Here is a 25,911-nt window from a genome sequence, read left to right as displayed (position 1 = left end):
TTCGAGCCATATTCGACATATCGCAATCTACCGGAGACAGAAGAAGAAGAGGACGTTACGATGACAGCAACTGTGTGCCACCACATGAGACATCCTTCCTGTTCTGTGGTGACGATGGTCAAGATCCAAACAAGTGGTTGAAGGTATATGAGCGTATAGCTAGATTTAAGAAATGGGATGACACCATATGTTTGGCTAACATATTTTTCTACTTGGAGGCACTGCCAAGCAATGGTATGAGAATAACGAAGAGAAGTTCACAAGCTGGGAAGTATTCCAGGTGGAACTGCGCAAGTATTTCGGCGATACACAACGTCAGAAGTGCAAGGCTGAAGATAAATTAAAATGCAGGGCACAGCTTTCAGGAGAAACTACAGCATTCTACATTCAAGTCGTCTGCGAGCTGTGTAAAATAGTGGATCCTAGAGTGAAGGAGAAAGACAAGGTTGCACATCTCATGAAGGGTGTTGCTGAGGACGTGTACCAAGCCCTACTCCTGAAGGAAATTTCGACAGCAGACGACTTCATAAAATGGTACCTGTATATCAAGAAATACATCAAAAAGAAATTACACACAAGAAGTTTGAACGGCTTCCAAACGTCGTATCGATGTCTGTGATGGAGGAAGCAATTGATTTCACAAGTGTTCTTCGTCAGATAGTGAGAGAGGAAGTTCAGGAGGCACTTGGACTGCACGGCGAACATAAAACCGAGACGCTTCATGAGGTCATAAGAGAGGAAGTGGAACAGATATTGAACCCAATCTCTCGTCCTTCATTTCCCTTTAAAACGGTGAAAAAGTTGAGACCCAGGTGGAGTTACTTTCCTACAATGCCGCATGAGAAACCTGTTTGGGCACCAAGGAAGACAGACGTCTGGAGGACCCAGGATAACCAAACAGTATGTTTCCACTGCGGACGACCGGGACATGTGGTGCGCTATTGTCGAGAAAGGCGGCGGATATCGATAACGCCCGCGCCAGAAGACAGCAGACCAATCTTTGCCGACGCCAACTCCGGGGCGACCGAGATGAACAAGAAGATGTGTGTGCAGGACGACTTAGGTTATCATCGCCGCAAGCTAGCCTCTGGAGAGGAAGCTTCCCAACACGCCACTCAAGGTCTCCATCGCCGTTTAGAAGCTCCAGCCGATCACATAGCCACCGCAACCCGGAAAACTAAAGGGTGCGACCTTCCTTTGAGGTGAGGCTGCCGAAGAGAAAAATCCTCCGCCGTCGACCACTACAAAAATGATAGGAAACTACATCGATATCCTCATGGATGGCCTACCAGCCCAAGTGTCTTGCGGCCTCTGGAGCATCATATTCAGTCATTTCGGAGAAGTACCATCGCCAGTTGCAGAAAACTGTATTCGTCTACAGTAAAACATATCTGCTGAAGGTGGCTAATGGGAAATATGTAAAACCTACAGGAAGATGTACCATTCGTGCACCCAAGTGTGGCCATACACAGCCCTTGGAATTCACCATCTTACAAGAGTGTAGTCATGACATCATTCTTGGATGGGACATTTTGAAAGCTTGTCAAGCAATTATAGATTGTGGTCGCTCGAAGATTATGCTAGACGAGATGACATGCTGTGGACAGGAAGATACGCATCTGAGTGTGTGGAGGCTATGTGTGCTGGATGAAGTGATCATTCCTGCAGTCGGCGCTAGAAAGGTAACTGTCACGTGTCATGCCATGCATCAACCCATGGATCTTGTAGTGGAATGTAAGAGAAGCTTACCACTGAAGAATAACTTGGTCATCCCAGCCTCTGTCGTCTCGTTTAAGAATAGATTCGGTGAATTGTGGATAACTGTCACTGAGAACCACACATCCTTCCAAGATGCATGTGTGTAGCAAACGCTGAGTCGTTAACTGAAGAACAACTGAGCGTCATAGAAACTTCCCACGCCGAGTCTATGGGCGAAATTAGCACTACCAATACGAGACAAGATCTTCTAACTCGACTATCACCAGATCTCACTAAGGAACAACAGAAGAAGCTACTTGCCATTCTTCAAGAGTTCTCTGAATGCTTCAACCCACATGTGAAGAGCAAATTAGACAAATCGATGGCGAAGCACCGGATTAGCACTGGAGACCATCAACCAATAAGCCAGAGAGCATACTGTGTGTCACCAATGGAAGGTCAAATAATTCACGACGAGGTAGAGAAAATGATGAAGAATGACATCGACATCTTGGGTTGTTGGGTGTTCTGCTGGATATCAGCGTCGTACTTGCATGATATTTCAGTAGCGTAACTCGTTACCTTCATCAGGTGCGACCTGAGACTACTCCTCGAGTGGACCTGGTCCAGTATTTACTCCTGTGGCCTTGCCACTTCACCAGGCGCTCCCTCTGCGGTCCGCACCCGCTCGCTGCGATCTTCTGAAGAATTTCCATTTCCTTTTCCGTCCGCTTCAGTCCTGGGTGTTCTCTTTGCGGTCCGCGCCCGCCAGACACGCTCCAGGGTGTTCCATCTTCGGTCTGGTGCGTTTGGAATCCCGTCTGTGGTACCAGGCACTCCCCCTGTGGTCCTCTCCCGCTCACTGTGATCTGCTGGAGCGTTGCCGTTCCATTTTCGGTCCGCTGCGGTTCTAGATGTTCCCTCTGCGGTCCGCGCCCGTCAGTTCCAACCCTGGCCGTTTCATCTTCGATCTGGTGCGCCTGTAACGGAAAAGGGAACGGCAATGCTCCAGAAGATCGCAGCGAGCGGGCGCGGACCGCAGAGGGAGTGCCTTATGAAGGGGGAAGGCCACAGGAATAAATATTGGACCAGATCCACTTGAGGAGTAGTCTCAGGTCGCACCTGATTACGGTAACGAGTTACGCTACCGAAATATCGTGCAAGTACGACGCTGATATCCAGCAGAAGAACTGACAACCCAAGATGTCATTAGATCGCCGGGAAAGCCTGAAGAATTATATAAGAATGACATCATTCAACCTTCACAGAGCCCATAGTCGTCACCAACGACCCTTGTCAGGAAGAAGGATGGCAGTTGGCGCTTTTGTGTTGATTGCAGGAAGCTTAATAAGATATCTAAAAGGACGGTTACCCTCTCCCACGAATGGATGATACACTAGATTGTCTGAAGGGGGCTAAGTTTTTCTCAACCATGGACATATGCTCGGAATACTGGTAAATCGAAGTAGATGAGGCTGATCGTGAGAAAACTGCATTCATTACCCCTGAGGGCCTGTATGAGTTTAAGGTAATGCCATTTGGTTTGTGTAATGCACCAGAAATTTTGAACGTGTGATGTATAATCTTCTACGTCACCTGATGTGAACGATGTGCCTTTGTTATTTAGATGACATTATAGTGTTCTCAGCGACATTTGATAAACATATAAAAAGATTGAGGGCAGTTGTTAAGTGCTTCCAACAAGGCAGACTGAAACTTAATCCAAGAAAGTGTCTCTTTGGAGCAAAAGAAATCAAAATACTTGGACACCTTGTGTCAAACGAAGGTGTGTGGCCAGACCCAGGAAAGGTGAAATCTATAACGGAATTTCCTATTCCTAAAAGTATTAGAGAAGTGAGAAGCTTCCTCGGATTATGTTCTTATTACCGTCGTTTTATCAAAGACTTTTGTATCAAAGCCAGTACAGTTCAAGAGTTGTTAAAAGCTGATTGATGCTAAATTTATCTGGGGTGCTCAACAAGATTATTTCGATGTGCTGTGAAAAGCTCTGACGACTGACCCTGTACTTGGTCTGTATAATGAGAGAGCACCTACAGAACTACACACAGATGCCAGTGGGTATTGGATCGGTGCTGTTCTGGTGAAAATTTCGGATCGAAAAGAGAAGGTTATAGCTTATGCTACTAGGACACTTAGAAAAGCCGAGAGAAACTACTCAACTACAAAAAGAGAATGTCTTGCTGTGATCTGGGCCATGTGAAAATTTCGACAGTATCTCTATGGAAGGGCATTTACAGTTGTTACAGACCATCATTCACTTTGTTGGCTCACAGATCTTAAGGATCAAACAGGACGACTCGCCTGGTGGGCACTATGTCTTCAAGAGTATGGCATTACCATAGTGTGCAAAAATGGAAGAAAACACCAAGATGCTGACTGTCTCTCAAGAAACCCTGTGCAAGACCATCAAGACTTTGATGAAGATGGTGACTGTCTCGCTGCACTCCAGAATCTCTCTGCTGAGCAGAAGAAGGACATCAAGATATCTCAAATTATGCTTGCCGTAAATCGGTCAGATAATGTAAAAGGAAAATTTAAGGTAATTAATGGATTATATTTGCAAGAAAAACTTTGATCCATTTGGAAAGAGGTGGCTACCAGTGATTCCTAAACACATGCGCTTAAATGTTCTATAGAAATTCCATGACATACCTGAGGCCAGACATTCAGGATCTATTAAGGCATATGATAGAATCCGCAAGAGATTTTTCTGGCCAGGTTTATTTTGAAGTGTCCGTCAACATGTGTCGCACTGTCAAGAGTGCTAGAGGAGAAAGGCAGTTTCTCAGAAACCACCTGGCATACTCATACCCATTCCACGAGCCTAAACGCCTTTCCAGCGTGTTGGGATTGATCTCCTTGGACGATTTCCAACGTCTGCTAGTGACAATAGATGGATTATTGTTTGCACTGATTATCTGACACACTATGCCATTACAAAAGCCGTGAAAACAGCTGAAGCATCTGAGGTAGCCAAATTCATCATGGAAGACATTGTATTAAAACATGGTGCCCCAAGGACGTTAATTACGGATCGAGGGAAAGTTTTTCAATAGAATCTTTTGACAGAGATAAACCATCGGTTCAACATTACTCATCACATGACAACTGCCTACCATCCGCAAACTAACGGCCATACTGAACGCCTTAATAAGACCTTGACCAACATTCTATCAATGTTCATCAATGTTGAGTAGAGCAACTGGGATGAGCGGCTACCTTTCGTGACGTTTTCCTACAACACTGCCAAACAAGACACCACAGGATTTACGTAATTTTTCTTGGTGCAGGGGTGTGAGGTGACTACGATGATGGGCACTGTGTTTCCGTTACATCCTGATGACGTGGACGATGACTACATCGGCCAGATGTTAACCAGAGCTGAGGAATCTCGGCAGTTAGCTCGACTCCGCACGCTGCTGGCTCAAGGAAACAATCACCGAAGGTCTGACGTGAACCACTGCCCTGTTGTCTACCAGCCTGGTTGCCTCGTCTGGATCTTCACTCCTGTTCAGAAGATTGGTTTCTCTGGGAAGCTACTCAGGCGTTACTTTGGACCTTATAAGGTTGTTAGACAGCTGTCTGATGTTACTTATGAAGTTGAAGATTTCGACCCCAATACAAGACGATGAAAGATCAGTATGAAGCCCTACAAGGATACTGCACCCAAGGTAAATTCGCAACTCCAGCGACAGGGAAGAGGTGGAAAGGTGACGCAGAGTGTAGTGGCAAAGCAAGTTCTAAGAAGATCACCACCAGGGCAAGTATCAGTCATCGGGAGTCGGAGTAAACAGGACTGATGGCTCATTCTAGGACTAGGATGACCTAACACTGAGACACTGTTCACTTAAAGAGGTAGCAATGTCACATAAAAAGCTGGGTAGCACTGTGGTGTAGTGGTTACCATACTAAACTGTTGTATGGAGGGTCGTGAGTTCGAAACTCACCGGGACTGTACAATTTCAATTTCCATATTAAGTTCGAGTACATTCTAGAAGTAGCCACAAATGTCAAGAATCATTGTACTGGAATTTTCTGTAGCTGTATATATACTATATGTGTTCTGGCTGGAGGCAGTTCGCTCCATGCTCTTGTATGTGCATGTGCTGAATAAACCTTCATTAAGTGAAGTTAGTGTTCGTCATCCATCTAATTATACCTTCTTCTACATGACAATATTGAAATTATTCCATCTAGATTTTCCATTGCTTAAAGTTAAGACAGAATGTATACAGTTTGGAAAGGTAAAGGCTGATGAAGTAAATGAAACTGTGACAAAATCCCCTGTATTAAATATACCTGAAATTTTTGAAGTAGGCTGCAGTGTAGCCAGTGTGCAAAAGGCAACTTTCAGTGAGTATACATTGTGCATTGGAAGAGTATTTGTGTATTGTATGAGGTTCAGTAGGCGAGATGTAGCGAATGCTGTATATCCATTTGCGTTAAATAGTTAAACTGGATTTCATCCAATGATTTAAAACTCAGATGGGAAGCAGGGGGTTAGAACAGTTCTGCACACTGTTAAGCATTCTGGTGGTACTTACCACCCCCCGCCCCACCCCCCTTTCAGAGTTTTGAATAACAGCTTGTAAATTCCAGTGTTCCAGTTATATAAAAATGATTGTCAATGAATTTACAGATGTTCACAAAAACAACAAGATTAAAAATGGGATGTCAAATAGTGCTTAGTAATTAAAACTTTTTTGCATAATAACTGACATGGTGGGTTAGGCAATAGGGATTGTGTGGTTCATCAATAATTTACAAACTTTAAGATTACGTGGACTTGGTTCAAATGGCTCTAAGCACTGTGGGACTTAACATCCGAGGTCATCAGTCCCCTAGACTTAGAACTACTTAAACCCAACTAACCTAAGGACATCACACACATCCATGCCTGAGGCAGGATCCAAACCTGCAACCATAGCAGCAGCACAGTTCCGGACTGAAGCTCGTAGAGCCGCCCAGCCACAGGGGCTGGCATTACCTGGATTTTTATGAAAAGAGTTAACACAATATATTTTTTCTAATGAAAATAACTGTACTCTTCCAGTACCTGTCATCCACTTTAGTTTATGACACACACACTGTCAGTTTCTATGCTTAAAATACTGTGAGTTCTGAATGCCTGTTTTGTTGTTTGGAACTGTCAACTGTCACTGCCTTGCCTGCTTAGCATGTTATTTTTTGCAGTTTTTCTCAGTTTTTCAATTGTTACTAGACAGGGGGAAAGGAAGGTAAAAGAAGATTCTAAAGCATGAAGAAAATCAGTTTCTTCAGGTTCTGGAAGCTGTGAAAAATGAGGTGCCCAGAGCACCTGCTAGTACACTGTATAAAATTCCCAGATCAGCTCTGGTGTATAAAAGTCCTGGAAAATACTCAGTCAAAGACCTGTATACTGAGTGAAGAACGTGAACCTCACATAGGCAAGACCTATTGGAGAGTCAAAGGAATGGATTCCCCATTAATACAAGTCAACTAATAGAAAGTGCCCACAAACAAGTTCAGAGCTGGAGCTGCATATTCTATTAAAATATGGGAGGCCAAGCAAGAAAGACACTCAGAGATTACACAAAGAACTACTGAGACAAAGACTCCATCAATATGCAATGTTACTGAAGGGGATATTGTTTCATGGATTGACAAAACTAAGAAATATTTGGAAGTGAAAAATCTGAAAGATTTATTTTTTTCCAATTGACAATGTGTATTTCACACAGATTAAACTGCTTTTGCCTTCTGCTAAAGGTGATAAAGTTGCTATGAACAGGTAACAGATATATTCACAAGATTGGGAATGACAGCAGCAGTGATGACTACCACTGTTGCTGGACAGATCCATTCCCACATGACATTTTTAAATATGAGACTCTCTGCTTTTATAAAAAATCTTATACTAAATGAATAGGAAGTAGATAAATTTGAGTATGTATGGCTGTGTATGCCTATATTTTTTGAATTCATGCCAAATCTCTTCATACTGTGGCAAAAAGAACAACAGATCCAGCTGCCAACAACTTTTTTGATGGATGATCATGGCTATTATCTGCCTTTCTTAGTTTTATGACCAAAATGGCGGTATTTTAGTGTGTCTGCCAGCAAAATCAACACAGTTGATGGGTGTTGCTGTCTTTCATCCAATTAAAGTGGCTTGTATGAGGACATTTGACAGGTTTAAACATGCCAAGTGACAAGCATTATTATAGCACTTGTGAAAACATAAGTTTTGATCAAATTTTTTATTGTACTTTTGTTATTTTCTGTCTGTTTCACAATTTCAATACCTTTTGAAATATATTTAGAGCTTATTAAACTATAGGTTTGCCTGTGCATTGAATTCAGTCTGTTGTTTCCTAGGTCTCAGTTTTGTTTGCATACTGAACTCAACACTCATAAGAACTACGTACATGAGCGCATATTTTTATAAGTAACTTTTTGCTATCAGTAGCTGGAATCTGTCTTTTTTCTTGTCATTTGGAATCTGTCATTAGATTTAGGAAATATTTTGAATTGTTTCAAATTTCTCTTACATCAAATTACGTCTAAGTTTTGCTTACACATATCTCATGTTACTAAACTCATGGTAGTAATTAACTTAACACATTGTCAGAGGTTACATTCTTTTTGTGGTGAAATAAACATAATGAATTTCATAATATTCCTTTAGCTCTACATCTAAATCAAAAGCTAATACCTTGCAAGCCAACACGGCGTTTGGCAGAGGGTACTTTCTATACCACTGTCACTTTCCCCATTTCCTGTTCAAGTCATTAATGGTTCATGGGGAAGACCGATTGCTGATGAGCTTCCAAGCCACCATTCAGCATACAGTATGGTTTACTGACAGGTCACAAACATACATAGGTGCTGGCACTGGGGTATGTAGGGAGACTAGATAGAGAAATCTCTTGAGAGAAGCTGGCCACTATACACCAGGCAGATATATGTGTGGAGGAGAATCCGCAAACTTGCTTGTAGCATCTACATTTATTCAGACAGCCAAGCAGCCCTGCAATGAGTTCAAAGAGTTTAGCAAAATGCCGTGATGCCCTTGTGAGACTAGGGAAAAGCAACAGGGTAAACCAGCTGTTGGTCACCGTTCACTCAGGAATTAATGGAGAAGAACAAGCTGACAGGTTGGCCAGGACAAATGTGATGACTTTATTTATTGGACCAGAATCTATCCTATCCATCACTGAGGTGATAGTAAAATCAAGTCTATGTAGCTGGAAGAGGAGGCAGTATGTAGAATGCTGGATTATGATGCAAAAACAAAAACTTGACAAATACCAAATTTAAGTTGAATTACAGTCTATGAACAGCATGGCAGGATACATTACAGAGCACTGGTATAGAGAATGTGCAAGTTGCTTCTATACACCTCTAAGGTTGGGGAATTGTGTACTTATATCAGAGATTTCACATATTTTAAAGCTAGAGAAGATCTGACCACAATTAATGTAGAAAAACATTTTGAATTGGCAGCTGTTGAACTAACAAAGCTAGACATCTATAAGAAGTTAATCATTCTGTGTGTGTTTGTGCATGCCACTTACCTAGTGGTAATGTGGACACTTTCTTAACAAATCAACTGAAGTCCTGGAAAGAATCTCATCTCCCAAAAGTAACATAATAATATGTGGAGTTATGAATATTAAGACAGGTGTTGAGGGTGAAATTAATAATAGCTTCCTAAACATATTGAGCACCTTTGTCATGGCACAAATGGTAAACACTGCTATAAAGGCATCAAAAAGATCGGCCTAAGTTTTAGACTATGTACTTACATATACAGACAGCAAAAATTGCAAGATACACAGTTTTCTGACTAATTGTTAAGTCAACTCTAGGATGAGCTGTGTATGGAAAATAATGTAGATGCTAAGTTCTGTAAATTCTGCACATTGTTTAAATTTGTTTCTGAGGAGATGTTTCCAAAAGAACCCATTTCTACTGCAGTCACTAAGGAAAATAGACTGATAATTGTGATTATTAGAAAGTCCTCCCAGGCACTTAAATTTCTCAGTTCTTCACAAAAGTGCTATACTAATCAATAGTTCCTAGATTAGTATCACAGGTATAACAATATATGCAGGAGGGCACTGCTTGCTGCAAAAAGTAATCATTTAATGGCAAAATAATATATAATGCAGAAAACAAATGTATAATAGTGTGGAGTGTTATAAAACAAGAAATTAAAAAAGCCAAACATGAGTATAATTATAACAAATCAAATGAGAGGCAAAACAATAGAAAGTGCTCAGGAATTAGCAAATTTTGTAAATAATTGTTTCTCTGGTATTGTGAGAAAATCTGCCGCAACATTTTCCTGAAACACTTATAGCACCTATGATGACTTACACAAGCAAAATAATGATGTTTCCCACAACAGAGCTTGTAGTCAGGAAGACAATACAAAAACTGAAAAATCAGAAGTTGGCAGGCATAGATGAGGTTAGTGTCTCTGTTCTGAAGGCATACATAGGTAGCCTACAATCTCTACTGTCGTCATTTTCAAAAATAACTGAAACAGTCATGAAAGAAAGAATAATAAATTATATGAATAAACACAACCTTTTTAATGAAGCCTAGTTTGGTTTCTGAAGAGGGAAGTACAATATTGACTATTACAGAATTCAAGAGAGTGGTTCTTGAATCTCTTGAGAAGAATGATTGTGGTACAGACATATTCTTAGACTTGTCCAAGGCTTTTAATGCTGTTGACCATGAAATACTACTAGACAAGCTAGAAGCACTAGGTATTAGAGGAATAGTTAATGAGTGGTTCAAGTCTTACCTGGCAACAGGGTGTAAAAGGTGGCAATAGTTCACACATCTGCTGATAATACAATTTTAGTGAGACAATAGTCATAGAAGAAACATGTAAACATAGGTATTCCTGAGGATAGTGTACTGGGTCCAATTCTGTTCTTAATATACTATATCAATGATTTTCCAGACACTATGAGATATGGAGAAAAAGTTCTCTTTACTGGTGGCAGCAGTGTAATAGTTACTGATAAAAAAAACCAAGAGTCTTATTAGAGAAAGCAATGTTGAACATAAAGAAAACAAAAACTGTGTCACTTTAAACATAGATGACAAATCTACAGATTTATATAGCACAGAATTCTTAGGGATACACATTGATTGTCAGCTAATGATGAAAGAATACACAAAGATGTTGGGAAAAGAGTGTTATCATCATGTTATGCATTTAGAGATCAGTTTGTAACAGCCTATGTCTTATGGTGACATTCTATGCTTACATACATTCATTTCTTAGCAATGGGATTCTTTTCTTGGTATTAAAGGCACAAGGCATGGAAAGAGCTTGTAAACTATAGAAATGGGCCATAAGAATAATAATTAAGAAGTATTAGTATTGGTTTGGATCATTGTAAGAGCAATTTAAAAAACCAGGCATCCTTACAGCACCAAGTAAGTACATCTTCCAATTTGTTGTGCATATCAGGGAAAACATTCCAAATATTTCAATAAGAGTTTCAGCTATAATTATGGAACAAGAGCCAATTTTGGACTTACATTTACCCAGGGAAAACAAATAAAAAAACTTGAAACATGTTGTATCTGGCAATAACACTGTATAATAAATGTAACAAGGAAATGAAAAACGTTACTACAATATGCTTTTTTAAAAAGGCAGCTAAAATGTTCTTCATAAATAATGCATTCTACACAATTAAAGGTTCCTTAGAATGTTCGGAGAAGTGGTTAGTAAAGAAAAGAGATAACTACAACACCTTGTCACATTTCAAAGCATGACCCCGATTTAGTACATTCACAAAAAATCATGTATCATGATACTCTTAAGTATTTCATGTATCCTGTGTGTTGTATATTCTGAGCTATTGATTTTCATTGTACTTCCAAGACAATTCCAATAACATTGTGAAATTATACTTGGATAAATAATGATGATTAAATAAGATGTGTCAATGTTCTGTAACTTACTAACTAAAGATAAAAGCAAAATTTGTGTTCTTGTAATTCATGTTTTCAAATTTAGTATGAACTGTGAACAACTGTTATTGACAACGAGGATAAATCTTTTAACCTACCAAGTATAGTTTGTATTTTGAATCTATCAGACAATTTTTTTTTTTTTTTTTGTGGCAATGTATTAAACGTGCTCTGGAATCCACTGATACTTTACATCTTCCTTTAATAAGTGTGTGTGGGGTCATTCTGTAACTGAAAACCACATTACCTGCTTCCTATAACAATTCACTAGCCTCAAAAACAAATGTAATTCCTTGCTCATCAATGGTGTTGAGAAACTTTGTGCAGTATACTCTAATCTCCAATCTGTATTTACTACATTCTGACTAATTACATGTCCCAATTAATTCACTTCCGTCAAAGCTACTCAGAGGCAAGATGCTAGATTTGTTACTGGTGGTTTTGATCAACATGTGAGTACAGTGAAACCTCTTTATAACGTTCCTCCATATAATGTTTTCCTCTACGTTACGTCCATTTTTTTCAGTCCCAACTAAAAGCCCATGTAAACAATGTTAAATTTTCCTCTTTACTGTGTTTCCTCTATATTACAATTTCTTCCATGTAACACTCATATTTTTGGAACCTTGGTCAATTATTTACCTCTTTGTAATGTTTAAGTGACTGGATGTAGACACATCATTTTCTGTTTTGTGGATTCACAGTTTGCACTGGCTCAGCAAGCCCACACTGAGCATGTTTCATATGTCAGCGGCAGAACCTAGTCATGTGACATGTGACACACATTCTGCTTGCCATCTTTTTGGCGTCATTTCAGTCGATGCTTTGTATTCATAGAGTGGTGTGTGAGCTGAGCAGCAAACAGTTCATGTGTCTAGTGAGAGTGTGTCTTTGATATAATGTTTTTTTTTAAGCTTTCATCAGTGGACATGAGTGAAAAGTGGAAGAACATTTCTCTGGAAGAGAAGGTTGCTGTTATTAAAAGAGTGGAGGCATCTCCTGGTGTGGGTAGTGTGGAGCTAGCAAAGCAGTTTGAACTGGCTCCCTCAACACTCAACACTATTATGAAAAACAGATCATCGATAATGGAAGGATTTGAGAATTGTGGAAATTCAAAATGCATGCATTTGAAACCATTCACTTACAATGAAATGGAGGAAGTTTTATTAACTTGGTTTCAGAGAATTTGATGCCACAATGGGGAGTGCTGCAAGAAAAGTGCTGCTGTTTGTGGATAGATGTGTGGCACATCCACCAGACGTATCCTTTCTGAGAAATGTGAAAGTAATTTTCCTGCCACCCAACTGCACCAGCCACATGCAACCTTTGGACTTGGGAATAACACAAGCCCTTAAGGTTAACTATAGGGCAGCCCTTGTAAAAAAGGCTTTGACCAAAGAAAACCGGGAAGCCAGCAGAGCTCACAACTGAAGCTGAATGTTTTAAAGGCAATGAATTTAATTATGCACTCATGGAGGGAAGTCAGTGCTGCAACTATTAAAAACTGTTTCACAAAAGTGGGGTTCTGTCAGAATGAGATGGCAGCTAGCTCCTGTGGAAGATGTTGCAAGTGATTTGCAAGAGTTTCAGGAGTTAATAGGCAGTGATTCTGTCACTTTTGAGGACTTTGTGTCTGTGGATGACAACGTGGCAACCACAGGAGTACAAAGTATTGAGGAGCTGACTGCAGAGAGAAGCTTGGAGAATAGCAGTGGTAGTGAAAGTGACAGTGACAACGAAGATGACCCTGTTCCCTCATATCCTAAGGCAGCTGAAGCCTTTGAAACATTCATGAGATATATGGTGGCCCATAGACATGAGGACAGAACAGTAGTTCAACTTGCTCATTTGGAGCAAGAAATGATTGCCGTAGAGTCTAGGAGAAATAGAAAACAAACATGCTTGCTTGAATATTTAAAAAAATCATTGATATGTGGTTTTCAGATTGCATAGGTTCCTAGAGTTTTGTGCAAATTTAAGTTCCATTTCATAATTTAATTATTGAAGTTATTTTCTTGTAACTTAATCTTTTTTAATCTGTATCATTTACTGTGTTTTTATGTAATATGTTCAGTATATCATAAACAAAATTTGGCTCATATTCTATAACTGGGTCAACTGAAGAATGGGATACCACCTGTCAGCTTTGGACAATGATGTCATATCTTAGGAATCTGTTATAACTTTTTACAGTACAAACTGATCCATTTACTTTCACCCATTCACCTACCAGGCCCTATGTTTTAATTACAAAACACTAATCATTTGATACATTGATCATTTGCAATGAATATCACATTATAGTGTTGTGAAAATTTAAAATGTCATCTGTGGCACCATTTATCAAAGCTGATTAGTGGTATCCTAATCTTCAGTAATGCCCTATAATTATTAATTGGAATCCTTCCTCTTTATAGTGTTTTCCTCTATACAGTGTTCAGAATTTGTGGTCCCTTGAAAAACGTTATATAGAGTTTTCACTGTATTACAGAGCTGCTTTGTGAACTGAAATGGGAATCCTTGGAGGGAAGGAGATGTTCCTTCTGAAAAATACTACTGAGAAAATTTAGATAATCAATATTTGAAGCTGACTGCAGAGCAATTCTACTGCCGCCAACATACATTTCACATAAGATCCACAAAGATAAGATAGGAACAGGAAAGGAAATGACAAATAGCGCTACAAGGTACCCTCCACCGTATAGTGGCTTGTGGATAGTGTATGTACATTTAAATGTGAAAGACATTTTTCTATGTTCTGGGTCAGGCTTGCTGAATGCAACATTTTAAAAAGTTCTGTGACCATTGTATAAGTACCTTCATGTATTTTCCAAACAATAATATCATTGAGATACATCACGTATTGTTTCAGCTTCAGCCCCTTCAGAATTCCATCCCACAAGCATCAAAATGTGCCTGGTACACAGTTATCCTCCAAACGTTGTACAAAACCAAATCTCCCATGCCTTATCTTTCCAGTCTCCCACCACCTCCCAGTCTCATCATCTGGCCACATAATGCAGTACCACTCAGGGCTGGAGCAACTGAATTACATTCTCTGCCAGGCTTTTGATTATCTCTCATGCCCTGTAATGAGAAACGTCCTGCCCACTATACTTCCCACCCCTCCCACAGTGGCATTCCACTGTCCACTGAACCTACACAATGTACTTGTCCATCCTTACACAACCCCCGCTCCCAATCCCTTACCTCATGGCTCATACCCCTGTAATAGACCTAGATGCAAGACCTGTTCCATACATCCTCCAACTACCACCTACTCCAATCTGGTCACTAATATCATCTATCCCATCAAAGGAAGGGCTTGCTGTGAAACCAGTCATGTGGTCTACAATCTAAGCTGCAACCACTATGCTTCATTCTATATAGGCATGACAACCAACGACCTGTCTGTCCACATGAATAGGCACTGACAAATTGCGGCCAAGAAACAAGTGGACCACCCTGTTGCTGAACATGCTGCCAAACATGATGTCCTTCATTTCAATGACTGCTTCAGAGCCTGAGTCATATAGATCCTCCCCACCAGTATCAACTTTTCTGAATTGTGCAGGTGGGAACTTTCCCTGTAATACATCCTATGTTCCCGTAACCCTCCTGGACTCAGCCTTCGTTAGTCACTGTCCTCACCCATCCAGCCCCTTCTCTGTTCTGTTCCCATTCCAGCACTACATGGTTGTCATTCCGCCACCAACCCAGTCTTTTTATTTCTCTCCTTTTCCGCTACTCCCCCCCCCCCCCCCCCCGCTCCCCACTTCCTCCCCACTTCTCTTCTTCTCCCCTTTCTCTCCTGGCCTCCTGACCACTGTCCGACCTGCAGCACTTCACTCTTCGCCAGCCCCACCTCCATACCCCAGCCTCCTCCTTGCCCCCACCCAGTCGCCACTCCCATCATGCATTGTGTGTGTGTGTGTGTTTCCATTTGTCATTTGTGTGTCTAGTGTTGACAAAGGCCTTAATGGCTGAAAGTTAAGTTTTAATTGTGAGAATCTTTTTGTTGCGCCTATCTGTGACTCGGCATCTCTGCTATATGGTGAGTAGCAACTTTCCTTCTCATAATTGTTACATTCTATCCTGGATTTTCAATTGTTTGACATAACTTTTTCTATATTCTTGTAACACAGTGAGTGAAAGAAGGGCAACAAAGATTCAAATTACATGCACATGATACCTCTGAATTCTTACATGACAGAGCTGAGAGTAATATCACAAATCACAAAAATTTACTCACAAGGTATTACAATGACCCTAATGGTGGCAGGCACTATTTACTATTTAAATGTGACTGCTGCAATTCTGACTTAATTTGCTTCTCTATTTAGCTACAGTTTAATTTTATAGAAGGCTCATTATTTTCACAGCTTCATATCTTTTTTTCTTTCTCTCTCTTCGCTTTAGGACTAACATGAGAAGGTACAGATAGGAATATATTGGGATTCAAGGTGGTTATTTTACAGTTGTACATTAAAATATCCATATAAGTCATGATAAAGTGCCACAAAACAAGAGAAGTTTATATTAGAAAAATTCCATTACATTTCACTTCATTTATAGGTGTACAGCATGCATTCACTGTCTCTGTCTACTTGTGAGGTTGCTTTATATCTTTCATGCTGGAATAAAATTTTCTTTATGCTGCTCCAACTTTTGGTCAGGTTGATCGTAGAATGATAAATTTTGATTTTGGTCAGATTCTTACAGGAGACCAGGGAAAACCACAGAAGGAGTCTTCAGCCTCATGAGATATTTCATCTTTTTGTATGCTTTATCTTTTATTATAGTATTCCTGATAGGTGATACATAAAATAGTGAGCTGAATACAGCACTTGTTCTGAATTGTTTTGACTACTTTTGATGTGTCTCAAGTGGGAGACTGAAAGATTGTTGAATTTAGATGTCGTAACATGCTACATGTTGAATAATGAAATATTATTGAAAACAATTTCAGTAATCTTTGATTATACAACATGTAGCAACACGGATAGTAGGTAGCATCGAAGCTCCAACCAAAGATGTAACATGCTTGGTTTGTCTAGGACCTTTGGGATGGTAAAAGGTACTGCTCACATAATAGTCATCCAACATAGATGGCAGGAACATATTAACTATTATGTAAGAAATGTCAACAAATATACAACAGCAATATCTTCCTGAGACCAGCAGCCTTGCTGCCAGTACAGTTTGGCTTGGCTAGGGTGACTGTCTGGGTTTGCTTAACACTGAAGCACTGTTGGCAAATGGGCTGCACTCAGCCCTTGTGAGGCCAATGGAGCAGCTACTTGACTAAACAGCTCTGGTCGCAAAAATCAACAAAGCCCAGGAGAGTGGTGTGCTGCCCACACACATTTTCTTTTAACTTGAGGCAGAGGTGCTTGTTGTTCTGTAAGCCATCTTAACTTAACAAAAACTATAATCTTGAGGATTCATGTAAAATGGTCTGCAGTTCAACTTGTTTAACAAAGGCAAGCAGATTTTGTCTGCCAGCTGAAGCAGTTCACTAACTTATTTCATGACTTACAATACACATAATATTTAGTATCAGTTCAGCACTACTCGTAACAACCACAAATGTATTCACAAAGCGTCTTTGCAGTTAAATGCAGTGATGAAAAGCTTACATTGCATATTATGAAGCTGTGTAATGCACACAGTTCATCACCAATGATACTACTTGGGAAATTTGATTGTCATCACAGTGGCAGCTGCCCAGTAGTAATTGGTATTTATTAGTGTTTGTGTATGTGTTGCTGAAGTGGGTTCTTCATGACACATCAACACATTGGGAATTATATTCATGAACAGCTGTGCTCTCATCACACATAATAGCAGCTCTCATCTATAATATCCAATCTGTTGTGAGGAAGTGTTATTCATAGTTTTAATCATGCATAGCTACAATTCATTTTTCAACCACTGCACTCTATAATCAATCGAATCACAAGTGACACACCCAGCTATAGGTTGTATGTTATATTGCTAGTCTCTGGATACAAAAATAGATTTACATCCCATCCTCACAATATAACATTCAAGTCTACCATCCCTATGCATGTCCAACTTCAGACTATACATACTATTAAAAGAGTTAATGTACTCATATTACCAAACTATCAGGTTCTCTAATTTTACTGAACAAAATTTTGCACCTCTGCTGCTCAAATCTGAGTTTGTAGTACACAGTCTTATCTGGAAATCTACACCTAGGTCGTTCTTGTGTACAGAGCATGGACAGTACAGGGTGCACCTCATACCTTTACTCATCCAATCCCATACAATCATTACTTTCACAATGGTTCACTAAAACATGCAAATAAAACTAAAACTGAGTGAGACAGTGTTATCTTCAACATTGGACTAACTATGAATGAAAGAATGCACCTAACCTATATAAACCTCCTTTTCATAACTCAGCAAAAATTGTGACTTATCTGTAATTCATTGGTTGATGCCTATCTGTGACTCAGCATCTCTGCTATGTGGTGAGTAGCAACTTTCATTTTCACAATATTGTTACATTCCATCCTGTAGTTTCCATTGTTTCATTAGTTGGTTCGCAACATCTGTTACATGATTTTATGTTACATTACTTTAAAAATAAATAATCATACCTGTAATTTCTTTTTAATAAAAAAAAAGATATTAACCAACTCATGTGCTAATAGCACTGAAAATAACTTTATATTTTGTAGTGCTCAAAATGCTATAACATATTAAATGCATAAGACAATTCTCTAGTCACAAGTGCATACTAATGGCTCTTCTTCTACTGTAGTTAAAATTGTCATACTTGTTTACACAGTATCATCTTACTTCAAGATGTCCTGCAGTATGAAAAATGCCCTTCAATTGCAAAGGTCATCATTATATGAAGATAAAAAAAATCCACTAAATAACAATAAAGCATGACTACCTTTACTAATTGCAAATCACTACAAATCATCTTGGACTCCATACACTGTGAAAAAAGTAGTAATTAATACAGTGGTAGTTTTAAAACACACTCACACGCACACTCTTTCTCTCTCTTCATTCTGTGTCTACATGTATACACAATTTGTAAATTGAACATACATCAGTGAAAGTAGTTTACTAATAGTTTATGTATAGGTATATCTTTCTACTGCATGTAAAATGTTCAGTTACATAGATTCACACTTTAGTAATCAATAAACATAATCCAGGTATATATCTAACTGTATACAGACAGAGCTACAAAACATTAATGGAAGCATCTTTTCAGATTGTATGAAGATACAGTCCCTTAATTCTGTTAGTTCCAGGACAGACAAGTAAATAAACTCCAGTATGTGGCATCCTAGTAATATTGAATGGACCCATGTATAAGAAATGCCATATCTTATTCCTTTTACTGAGGACTTAGTATAGTTCCTGATTAGTACTCTATCTCCCACAATAAAATATTGCATTATTGACGAATTTCAGTCAAAATGTTTCTTTCCTTGGTTTTTTTTGTCTGTTAGCATTAACATTGCATGTTTTAATTTCTCTTCCCAAGAAATTTCATTCCTAGGGATGCTTGGAACTGGATGCACCCACTCACAGTTCTCTGATTTGTCAAGCAGCAATTCATTTTGTTGAAGTATGTTATAGGTTGTTAACTATTACATCAAATAGGGTAATATAATTTAGCCATGTAATCTATTTATTAGAAGAGGATTTCACAGCCAAACAACTCTGGTCCTAGAACGGAGTTGAATGCTGCAATAAATGCATCTGAACATGCAAGCCAAATGGCAGCATTTTAAACTGATAGCTTCTACCTCATACAGGATTTTCCATGACTACTCAGGTAGAGGAATCTGCCAACAGGAGCACAAAGATCTGTGCTTGTTAGAAATTTGACCACATGAAACCTTGGAATTTGTTCCTCTATGTTTTCTGGTCAGATACAGACAGGTACAATGATTTTTTAATGGGTCTGGAGTATATAACCAGTTTAACATTAGCTCCCAGCTTTGCTATTGCAATTAATGCAATACACCTTGGGCACATGTTCCATTCTAGCATTTTTTAATCTCTTTGGTGGTGGTAGGTCTTTTTGCCCACAGAACAGAGTAGGGATTGTGACAAAGTTTTGTGTGGAATGAAATTAGGGTGGTATTCATAACACTGGATTATACCAGGTCTCTATTCATAAACATTGGAATTCTTTAACAAAATGCTGGTTAAATCAGACTGCTGACTATTTCTTAAGTAATTAGATTCAGCTACTGTATTCACCACCTGCTCTTTAATAAAAGGAACTGCAGTCAACTCAGGTTACTGACTGTTTGCATATTTTCTCATGCTGATTAACTTCAGTTTTGTATCTTGTAAATTTGTACCTAAACCAACATCAGTTTTTAGCAGATGTACAGATTCTTCAGCACTGTCAATTTAAAGAAAGCATTTCCAAGAACAAAACCTGGTCCTCACATCCTTTTCCTGGAGACACACCATTCTTAATATACATTCCACCACCAAGAAATCAAAAACTAGGAATCTACAACTAACGGCTACATTTCTCAGCTTAATAGGCAGGTGGGCCTGTTACTTTGTATTACAAGATTCAGCCTTGCAGCTCCTAGAATCTTACAGTTACTGACTGGTTTTACACTCTCACGTATAATCTGTTGAATAAGTCAGTGGAGACTACATTAACAGCAGATCCCATGTCATATTATTATGGCTGGAAGATTACCTACAAAGGCAGTAACCACTGCTTGTGATACAGTAGAATGTTGCCCATTGCAATGATGTATGAGGGTTGGAACTTTAATAGTGGCAACTATTTATTTACAGCTTGTACATAATAGATACATGTTTCAAAGTTTTACTGACTTTCAGAGTAGTCACCAGCATTGTGTATAACCCGTTGCAGCGATGTGGAAGTCGCAGGATACTCTTAGCAGTGCCAGTTTTGTTGACAGTTCGAGCAGCACGGTCTATTTCCCAATGAATTTGTAGCAGTTCTGAAGCAAATGCCATCAAGTGTTTCCTTTGTTTAGAAATTGAGTTGAACTTATGAGGGCTTAATTCAGGTTAGTGTAGTAGGTGGTATAGCACTTAACATCTCCATCTGTCAAACAAATCAATAACAGCTTGCACTGTACATGCTTGAGAATTGTCCTGCAAAATGATGGTCAGGTCCTGCAGAAAGTGTCATCACTTCTGTCTCTATGCTGTTCATTTTTGGAACACAACCTACAACCATCTTAGAGACAGAAGTGACCATCATTTTGCAGGATAATGCTCAAGCACATACAGTGCAATCTGTTACTGGTTTTTTTGACTGATGGGGCTGCTAAGTGCTATATCACCTACAGTACTTCCCTGGCTTAAGTCCTAGTGATTTCAACTCTACTTCTAAACCAAAGGAAACACTTCACGGCATTCAATTCAGAGCTGCTTCAAATTCGTTAAGCAATAGACTGTACCACTTGAACAGTCAACATAACTGACACTGCTAAAAGTATCCTATGACTTCCACATCACTGGCAGCAGTTTATACACAATGCTGGTGACTACTTTGAAGGTCAGTAAAACTTTGAAACACGTATCTATTTTGTACGAGCTGCAAGTAAATAGTTGCCACTATTAAAGTTCCAACCCTCATACATCAGAGCAAAGTTCACCTCTAATGTGTCCGTCCCCAGTAGCTGAGTGGTTAGTGTGACAGAATGTCAATCCTAAGGGCCTAGGTTTGGTTCCGGTTGGGTTGGAGATTTTCTCCGCTCAGGGACTGGATGTTGTGTTGTCCTAATCATCATCATTACATCACCATCGACGTGCAAGTCACCAAAGTGGCATCAAATTGAAAGACTTTCATCCGGTGAACAGTCTACCCAACAGGAGGCCCTAATCACATGACATTTACATTTTACCTCTAATGTCATTCCTGTGACCATAAAACATCAAGTTAGTTCATATTACACTCTGCAACCATCATCTCAGCACTCCATAAGTTTCATATCCAAATGTGGACGGGGATTGTTTTTATTCTCCTCTGTATTTGATTCAGGTACTTTAACCTCTCTCATATATGTTATGAAAATTTTACCTTTACTATTTGTAGAACAAAAGAGTGAGGTATGGGGTCATTCCAATATCTAGTTCTGTTGATGTATTTTTTGCTGTGTTTTCTTGGACTACTCAGATGGTTATTAAGTGGTTCTGGGTTGAAAACCTCTTTGCAGTATCTTTCCTGTATTCCTGTAGATCAACCTTAAGTGTAATCATTTACAAAACCTTTTTTCTGAACATCAGCCCACAAACATGGCAATGTTCTGCAAAATGTTCGTATAAGAACAATTGGATGGATGTTCTTTTTATCAGGCAATAACTCTTAGAATTGGTGATATTTTATCAGATTCTCTTAAAGTAGTGTGGAAGTAAATATTGGCACAGCCACCATTTTATATGGCAATTAATGCAATAATTGAGCCAGCAGCTGCATCATGCTCATTGTGGCCTATTTGATATTGGTTTGGAAGCATAAATATCTTCCGGAACATGTGCTACTGGTTTGGAAGCATAAATATCTTCCATGACATGTGCAACTGATCGATTGTCATGGAATATGTCCTTCAGTTTGGTTAATTCCTCCTTTACATTTTCTGTCTGCTCACTTTTGCTATAGTGATAAATCTTTGTCTATCTTTTGTGACATTTTGTATTTTGATTTTTACCTGACTAAAGCAATCTGATTCAAGTTCAATCTCATTTATTATTTTGGAGACTGCTGCTTGGAACTTCACATCTACTGCTTAAATATTAGTGTGTCCTTTTCAGACATATAAGCTACTAATTTGTCTGAAACTTTTTCCTTTGCATTTTGAACTCTTCATGCATCATCTTCTTCCTGTTTGGCAGCAAAATTATTTACTTTGTCTGAGAGCTGACAAAACAGTGTTTAATAGTGTACTTGGCTTGTGCTTGTTTTATTTCAGGTACTTCATTGGTTAATTTCTGTATGGCCTCTAGTAAGCCTGCCTGTGCTAAGTTTAAAGCTGAATTTTCAGCTGAGATTTCCATCATCATAGCATCTCATTCGCTGAAATTTCTAACATGAGAGACTCTAGCTTTTCTGAATTTTTTGACACCATACAGCCTTGTCTTTCTAAAATTTCTATGCAGAGGATGTAGCCACTAGAGTTTCTGAAATTTCACCTATGCGATTTAACACTGGTCATTTTCCTAGCCATTACCTCCATTTTGTGGAACAGTTAGATCAATTGATCATTCAGTTGACCTCCCCAATTGGTGGAGTTTCCTACTTCGGGGTATGATTCTAGATTATTTGTCTCAACGGGATGCACATTGACTCAATAATTTTACCAAAACTTGAAATTAAATAGACCAAAACTTTAAATTAAATAGAAATGTCAAAACACGTTTCCTCACTACCAGAACAATAAATAATAAAACCTATGTTCAAATGAAATAATGACAGTCCCGTCATAGTAATCCATGCAAAAAAGAAATGAAAACAAGATAGACAGCCTCTCTCCCCTTGGATATAACAAATTACTAATTACAATAATTACTGTTGTATAATAAAAATTGCCTATAACTACTAGATTGAAACTTGAACAAATCTAAGACAGAAACTTGGTAGCAGGCAAGACAGTGTAGGAATAAGTAAAATTTCAAAGTTGCCATTAAGCTGCAAATGAAACAGGTTGACAAAGATACAAATTATGCACACATGATACTTCTGGATTCTTATGCAACCAAAAACAGGGATAATCATTATCTAAAATCATGAAAATGTTGTCAGGAGATCAATGGCAGATCATAGCTAAAACCTGAGGTGGTGGGGGTAGTGCTATAGAAATTTTTTATCTTTCATTTTAAAATTGTGTGAAACAAATTTGTATAAAATGAAAAGTTATTCAGAACTTTGGTGAAATCATAAAAGAATCAAATCAAGCATTTCTATTCATTTTAACCCAAACTGTCGCAGTTCTAACTTGAGCTATTCATTTAAGAATGATACCCATTCACCTTATTTTAGCTTATGCAAAAAGAACTTGTGAAGAATTTTTTCCTCCATTGAAAGCACTGCAAGTGCATTTAGTCTTCCTGAATTCATAGAGCTTCTTAGAAAAGTTCTTATTATTTCCAGTGTCAAAAAGCAGCATTCTGCCTCTGATGCAAGTATGGGAATTGTTGGTCATTGAGAACATCATCTAACTTGTTTTCGGAGATCAATTTCAGAACTCATTAGTGTGATATATTCATCACTATCTGACCTACAGTAGAGTACTTGTACTTCAGTTTCAAGTTTTTCTGTATCAATGATTGGATATGCTTCAGTGGTTAGTACTATCTCTCCTTTAGGGTGTTCATTCTTAAAACTAATGAAGCATTTCTTGTTGAATTTCTTGTTGAATAATTTGGCAGCTACTAAGTGTTTAGTGGAAGACTATCTGTCCATTATATCAACATACAGAGAATAACACACTTTCCTACCTGTTGTCATGAGTACCTGAAACATTCTCACAGTACTTTGCGTTTCTTACTTGTAAGAGAGCAGTTCTGAAATTTATTCTAGGTCCTATATTCATTAACTTCAAACATACTAATTTCTGAAGATTCCATTTGTTGTAAATTATTTTAACAGGAGGCATAATCTGATGAAAAAGTTCTAAGCAAATCTGAAACTATAATCATTCAGGTATTTTAAAATTCCTGTTACTTGTGTAAAGGTTTGATCAGTGGAGGAATTTCTTATCAGGTGATGGAATGACCCAACAATTCAGTCAGATTGGTTGGCTTGCATAAATGATTTATTTACAAAGCATGATAGGATCACATGTCCATATTAGATTATGGTACAGGATGCACTCAAGTCTTCGTTCCATTCAAATATATACCTCTTTTCAATCACCAGCAATGCATGCTACATCATTTTTGATCTGTATTTGATGTTGACTGAATTTCAGTAAGGCAGTTTTTTAAAGTTTTTTATTATGGATATGGAACACTGAGGCAGTGGTGAATAAAGGTTTTCAGAAATAACTGCAACCGGCCACTTTTTGTTACAGTTCAGTATTTACTACACCATGCCCAGTTTTGAAACACAGTTATTTTTGAGAACCATTTGTGTTTCAGTGATTTAACTTTCATGAACTCTGTTGAAGTACCACCTTGTAAAAGATGGACTCTGAATGTAGATCTCCATATTCTATTTGAGGATGGACACGCACTGTGGTGATTGTGAGAAAAATGTCAGAATTTACGAGACACATATATTCTAGTGTTTAATATAATATTTGGTGCATTTATCATTTTCAAATTAAGTCTACGTGCATAACAGCAAATGAAATGTACATTACTATAAACTGATTTTATTTTTGTTTGAACTCCAGCTTTTATGCCTTCCATTAACATTTAACCCAAAAACAGTCAATTACTGATAAAATTTGCACTGTCAAATACCTGAACTATCTGTTTTTGTCCATTTCCTTGGAGAATTATGCCCAACTGTTCTAAAACATATTGTGATAAGTGATCTGCAATTTGATTTTCTGGAATAAAGAATCCCCAAAAGTGCTCACATATTTGTCCATTCAATACATAGTACAGAACAAAGACCATTTGAGTGTTATGAAATTTCACCCATAACAGTTACAAAGGAAGCTTTTATAATTTCCACCCTTATCTCCTCCTGACACATTCATAGCAAGCAGTCTCATTCTGAATGGTCTTTGAAAGGCTTTTGAAAACTGCATTAATTTCTTCAAATTTGAATCTAATTTACATACAAAATTTTCTAATCCTCTATATATCCCTGCATTTTCTGGATGATATTTTACATTATGTCCATTTATGGGGACCTCATCATTGATGACATAAAATATTATGTAAATGAGACTCTCAGTGATATAAGTTTAGCTCTCCTGCAGAGAGGAATATCTACACCCTGGCCTGCTTAGTTTGCTATGAACAATTTTAGTGTGTGCGTGCATTTCTGTTGTAGAGGTATGTCTGTTTTCAGTAATAAAGTGTGTGTCAACTGCATTTACAAGCATTCTGTTTGTGTTTTCCCGTTGGAATCAATACATATGTAAGGGAGTTTCAAAGTTTCCATAAAAATGCAGTCTATTAAATGCCGATTGACTGAAAGTCTGTTTGCCTTGCTATGTTACACCTTCGTAGTTACGGTTCCTAAAAGTGACAGTG

At 38.5% G+C, this 25,911-nt stretch overlaps 1 protein-coding gene across 1 annotated transcript; it reads left to right on the top strand.

Annotated features, from left to right (window-relative positions):
• Positions 1-13,236: 13,236 nt before the first annotated feature.
• LOC124776415 (major centromere autoantigen B-like) lies at positions 13,237-13,656 on the top strand. Its single transcript, XM_047251407.1, has one exon. The coding sequence runs from the start codon at positions 13,237-13,239 to the stop codon at positions 13,654-13,656; it is 420 nt and encodes a 139-aa protein (XP_047107363.1).
• Positions 13,657-25,911: the final 12,255 nt, after the last annotated feature.

This window comes from Schistocerca piceifrons, chromosome 1 (assembly GCF_021461385.2).
Source record: "Schistocerca piceifrons isolate TAMUIC-IGC-003096 chromosome 1, iqSchPice1.1, whole genome shotgun sequence".
Classification (NCBI taxonomy): Eukaryota; Metazoa; Arthropoda; class Insecta; order Orthoptera; family Acrididae; genus Schistocerca; species Schistocerca piceifrons.
Note: the sequence above shows the minus strand (reverse complement) of the source record. Positions and strands in the feature narration are given on the sequence as shown.

What these genes read in the sequence shown, in the direction of transcription:
- LOC124776415 (XM_047251407.1), top strand. Translation starts at nt 13,237, where the DNA reads ATGAGATGGCAGCTAGCTCCTGTGGAAGATGTTGCAAGTGATTTGCAA.